Source organism: Coregonus lavaretus (genome assembly GCF_964263955.1).
Source record: "Coregonus lavaretus genome assembly, chromosome: 5".
Taxonomy (NCBI): domain Eukaryota; kingdom Metazoa; phylum Chordata; class Actinopteri; order Salmoniformes; family Salmonidae; genus Coregonus; species Coregonus lavaretus.
In genome coordinates, this window is record NC_139992.1 from 6,026,310 (window position 1) to 6,032,262 (window position 5,953).

Here is a 5,953-nt window from a genome sequence, read left to right on the forward strand (position 1 = left end):
GGGAGAAACTCTCCAAATACAGGTGTGCCAAGCTTGTAGCGTCATACCCAAGAAGACTCGAGGCTGTAATCGCTGCCAAAGGAGCTTCAACAAAGTACTGAGTAAAGAGTCTGAATACTTATATAAATGTGATATTTCTATTTCTATATTTTCATAAATTTAAAAAAATTCATAAAATCCTGTTTTTGCTTTGTCATTATGGGGTATTGTGTGTAGATTGATGAGGGGGAAAAAACAATTTAATCAATTTTAAAATAAGGCTGTAACGTAACAAAATGTGAAAAAAGTCAAGGGGTCTGAATACTTTCCGAATGCACTGTAAATTCTTGCAATTCTACACATTTTGCCATGGGAAGTAAAGAAAATGTTGCAGTTTTAAAGCAAGTTTCCTGCAATTCTACTCATTTTGCCATGGGGCTGAGAATTTTTTTTTGCAGTTTTACAGCTAATTTCCTGCAATTCTACTAATTTTGTCTTAGGGTGAAGAGAAATGTTTGCAGTTTTGAATATGATATCTGAGTTAGAGTGCATAACAAAATCAACGGGGTACCCCTGTTGGTAAATTGACCTTCATTACTACAACTAATAACAGGACCCTCGATGTGAGAAACTTAAACAAGTCAAACTAATATCATTGAAGAGTTGTTCACTTACACGGTAGAGACAATATAGTCCCAGTAACAGGTTGAGTTTTGCTGATGTAATATGCTCTTTAGGAATCATGCAGAGGTGAAATCATTTTTTTTTGGTCTGTCATTTAACAGACGCTCTTATCCAGAGCAACTAGGGTTAAGTGCCTTGCTCCAGGGCACGTTAACAGATTTTTCACATAGTTGGCTCGTGGACTCGAACCAGCAACCTTTCGATAATTGGCCCAACATTTTAACCGCTAGGCTACCTGCCGCCAGTTTTTGAGAATTGTGTTTGTTGTGATTAATATTGTTGTATTTATTGTATGTTCATGTTCACAGGGCTTCCTTGCAAATGAGACCCTGGTCTCAATGGTGACCCACCCTGTAGAAATAAAAGTAAAACAAAAAAAACATCTAAATGTAGTAGATGTATTTGAGTGTGTGGTTGACACCTTTCATTGGTAGAGTGATATAAGTGTCATTATGACAGAGCCCTGCATGTTTCCAATATGTGAATATGTTAATGTGTGACTTGTGTACTAACGTTCCAGTTTTCCGTACGTCGTGTAATATATTGGGTTGTGTTTGTGTATTTCTATGCTGATGTCTCTAAATGAATTTCCATGTAAATGGACAATAAAGTATATGGTATCGTAGCGCAAACAGGACCCTCTGGAAACTGAGAGAACTAGATTATTGAAAATACAAATCTAATCAAATGTTTGACAACCTTGATGAAGCTGAGAAATAATGACTGTATCGAAAGAAGAGGAGGGTGCTCAACCAACGTGAGTCGAGGTGCAAAAAATGTAATCATCATTGCAAAGGAAAAGGCACAACACTTCCTCGCCATTAAAAATGATTTGTTTTATTTAAGCAAGGTTAAAAGATAAACGTTTCAGCCTTCAATGGCCTTCATCAGAATAATCACACAAAGGGAATGGACAAGTTCACACAAGGTACGGGAAAGACAATTAGACAGAGAGAAAACTCTCTTCAGCTGGTGGTGCTAATGGGAGAGGGTGTGGTAGACTATACAGGTTGGTCCTCAGGGTGATGAGTGAGGAAGTTACAGAGGGTCAAAGATCATACCTCCCCAAAACTGCTAACCTCCCCTATTATTGGTAATGGTGAGAGGTTACATGGGGCATTACTCTCAAGGTAGCAGGCTGGCTGAAAAACATCAAGGGGGATGACTGGGTCAGAATACTGTAGGGTGATGTCTGCCTAATATTATGTGTCCCCTACAATGTGACTGGCTCCATCAACCTGAATAATTACTTCATAATTCAGTTTAGATGGACATTTTTACAAGTTTATGTAATGTTCCTATGGAATGCCATTAGTGCATCCACCTTAAAGATATGCCATCTCATCAACTGCCTGACTATCAATTTTCTTATGCACTGTCCAAATGACATATGCTGTGATCTGTCCTGTAGTTTCTCAAGGCCTTTCTTCCAAATCTTGTTTCGTTCTCTTGACTGGAAGGATGGAGGAGTTTAAGGATGGGGTTTGAAGGGGAGGTGCTGGCTGGCTGCTTACACTCACCGTTAGTTTTGTGTCTTATGATAGCTAGCTTGTTGCAAGTCAGAACATTTATCAGAAACACAACCTCTGTTTGGAGTCTCGGCTTCCGAGGCTATGTCTCCTGAGGTTGTGGATTATGGTCCAATCTGAGCACTGACATCACCCAAAACAGTTAGTCTTGAACAGTTATCCTGTTTCCCATGTAAAATAGCCTTTGGGTGACCAAAACATCACCCATACTATATTTTCCCCATTTAAATCCTCAGTTGATAAAACGTACCTTTTTCTCTCATCTCTAACTATCAGTAAGAGTGAAGGACAGGCTAGGTGGCCATAGCAACATACAAACTTGTAATACATTACATAATGTTTTGACAAATAATTTGTTTATCCAACCTTTTGTTCATTTGTGGGCTTGTGTGTGTGTGTGTGTGTGTGTGTGTGTGTGTGTGTGTATGTGTGTGTGTGTGTGTGTGTGTGTGTGTGTGTGTGTGTGTGTGTGTGTGTGTGTGTGTGTGTGTGTGTGTGTGTGTGTGTGTGTGTGTGTGTGTGTGTGTGCAGAGAGTCTAAGGGGAGGGGAGTGTCTGTCAGTCATTCAGGGATAAATAGAGAGGCAGAGCTCAGAGTTTGTCAGAAGGCTGACCTGACAGGGTCACACACAGGACCAAGCAGGAGCAGGACCTCAGCATTTTGATCCTTTATTACAAATGGAGACACAGGAAGATGTTCAATACTGTTTTCAAGACAGAAACTCTTCTTGCAGAAAGGCTTTGCTATCGACATCTATCTACATAACACTGTACATCTTCTTCTCATTGATTTCAGCAGTTACAGTATTTTTGAACATACTGGTGATCATCTCCATCTCTCACTTCAAGCAGCTCCACACTCCAACCAACCTGCTCATCCTCTCTCTGGCTGTGGCAGATCTCCTGGTGGGACTGATTGTGATACCATTAACGACTGTAGCATTAATGGAACCATGCTGGGATTTTGGGGAATATTTCTGGGGGTTTTATTTCTATATCAGTTGTTTATGTGCTTCTTTATCTCTGGGCAATTTGGTCTTGATATCTATTGACCGTTATGTTGCTGTGTGTGATCCCTTAATGTACCACTCTAAAATAACAATAACAAGAATGATGTATTGTATATCTATTAACTGGTGTTGTTGCATCATATACGATGCTGCTATTGTCAACATCTTTGTAAATGTACAGGTACCCAGTAGGTGTTTGAATGAATGTTTATTTGTTGAAGTATTTATGTGGGGTTTTATCCTTGACTTTGTAATTACAATGGTTGTCCCGTGCTCTATTATTATAACACTTTATTTGAAAATATTTGTGGTGGCCAGATCACAGGCCAAAAAGGTATTTTCAAAAGAGGCTGCCAGTGTGTCTGGTGTTAAAACTGTACAGGCAAATAAGTCAGAGAGAAAAGCAGCAAAAACTCTAGCTATTGTTGTTTTCAGCTTTCTAAGTTGTTGGATTCCATTTTATTTGTATATATTTTTTATTTTCATTGACCATTTATCATCATTTATCATCAGCTTTCTGCCACTTGTTAATTCCTTAATTAATCCAATAATTTATGCTTTATTTTATCCATGGTTCAAAGTGACAGCTAAACATATTTTAACTCTGAAGTTACGATGTTCATAGTTCCTATGTTTTTATTCCTAAATATGACACACATAGGTTTGATATGTTTTGTAATACATTTGTTGTAATTGTTTGTTCATGTAACAATACACTGACATTATTCATCTCAGTGTTGTCATCATAGATACATGTGGTGTTGTTGCAGAATGATTTGGATGCATTGGAATGGGATGACTTGGAGAAGGCATATGAAGGCATAAACTTGTTTTATAAAAGACATTGTAGTCATTTAGGGTTGTATATTCCAAATACCAAAGTCTGTGGTTGTTCCATGTTATTTAATGATAGAAAGTAAGTATTCTAATAGTACATTCCGAGGACGTCAAGATTCATTCTATATGTTGTTTAACATCTCCCTCTAGTGGCTCAATTGGGACACAACGCCTTCATCAAGTGTGGTAGAGTTGAAATGTACAATAATGCATGATACAAGATAACGTCCAAGTCTATGTCAATGGTGTATTGTGTAAGTAGTTGAGGGTAAAATGCAAGAATATGCAATCATGGGTAACACTTTATAGTGTTCAGTAATAAACCATTTGTAAGGCATTTACAGTTTGCTCACCATGTATTAATCATTACTCCCACATTTGTTAAATGTTAGTAAGCTAGGTATTTTCACATTTATAAATAATTACTATATAAATTAATTATTAAACACAACAGCGCAGGAGACCGCAGCAAACACTTCAACCTCAACATACTGGGTATGAACACTACAAAAGTTGTTTATAAATGTGTGAATAACTAACTAAAACAAATGTGTGAGTAATGATAAATGATGAAGAAAATATTTACTATTTAAAGCTTCAATATGTAACTTTTTGGGTGACCTGTCCAAATTCACATAGAAATGTGAGTTATAGAGCTGTCATTCTCATTGAAAGCAGGTCTAAGAAGTGGTAGATCTGTTCTATGTAAGCTATTACTATGTTTCCCATTATTAAGTTTAGTTTTGTACTCCTTGGCTGCGTTGCCGACGGCTCTGTAGATGGCTGAGTTAACTTCTTTAGAGCCTGTACCATGTACAAATCATTTTTGGATTTGACATCAAATGTTTAATATGAGGCGACATTATAGAATGCCACCTTTTATTTGAGGTTATTTTCATACATAAATTAGAACACCTTATGTATCTAGTCCCCCCATTTGAAGAAGTCATAAGAATTTGGACAACTTCACTTGTAGTGTATTAAAGGGAGTAACCCTTTAAACATAATGTTCAGTTAAATGATGTATTTAGATATTGGTTCCCTTACCCTGCAAGCAGTCTATGAACTGCTCTAATGAGTGACTACAATCCACCCTTTGGTTTAAGTAGTCACTGCCAACAAACACAAATGTTAGCATTTTCAGACAGAACATGTTACTTCTTTCAGCACACTACTTCAACAGTGTGACTGTTTTGGAATAAAATGTTCATATATTTCCTTTAACATCCTCTGTGTTGTGTGCTTATTGTTTAACCATTGATATGTTCTAGGTCATTTTGAGACCTTAAGGAGCATCAGGTACTGCTGGAATGTCTACCAATGGCATGTCCATCTTTTTGTGAGAAATTACACTGGTCACTCAACGTTTATTAAGGATGAATAGACCTCGCTTTAGGGACTTCAACACAACTTTACCAATGATTGGTAAATGGTTTACAAGGACATTTATTAAACATCTTACGAGTGATATTATTACATACTATAAAAGTTATTTATAAATGTGTGAACAACTAGCTTAGTAACACAAATGTGGGAGTAATTATGAATAAATTAATAAACTATTTCTCAATCCATTAAATATTCTTTATTACAAGGTGTTATTATAAAGTGGTACCCAATTTCTATATTCATTCAGACTCAACAGCATCTGAGAGCTGCTCTGGCATGACCCCTGACCTGGCAGCAATCTGACACTATGAATCATTAAAGCATTTAGTAGTTATTTATAAATGTGAAAATACCTAGCTGACTAACATTTAACAAATCTGTCAGTAATGATTAATAAATGGTGAGCAAACTGTAAATGCCTTACAAATGGTTTATTACTGAACATTAAAGTTTTATCCATAATTGCATATTCTTACATTTCACCATGAACTACTACAATACACCATTGAGTTAGACCTGGAAGTTA

The 5,953-nt window shown here is 36.8% G+C and overlaps 1 protein-coding gene across 1 annotated transcript; it reads left to right on the top strand.

Moving 5' to 3' along the window:
* Nucleotides 1-2,869: 2,869 nt before the first annotated feature.
* Nucleotides 2,870-3,826, top strand: LOC311129938 (trace amine-associated receptor 13c-like; the record flags this gene model as incomplete). The annotated part of the gene is made up of 1 exon (XM_084162508.1): nucleotides 2,870-3,826. The coding sequence occupies one exon, from the start codon at nucleotides 2,870-2,872 to the stop codon at nucleotides 3,824-3,826; it is 957 nt and encodes a 318-aa protein (XP_084018634.1).
* Between the last annotated feature and the right edge of the window lie 2,127 nt (nucleotides 3,827-5,953).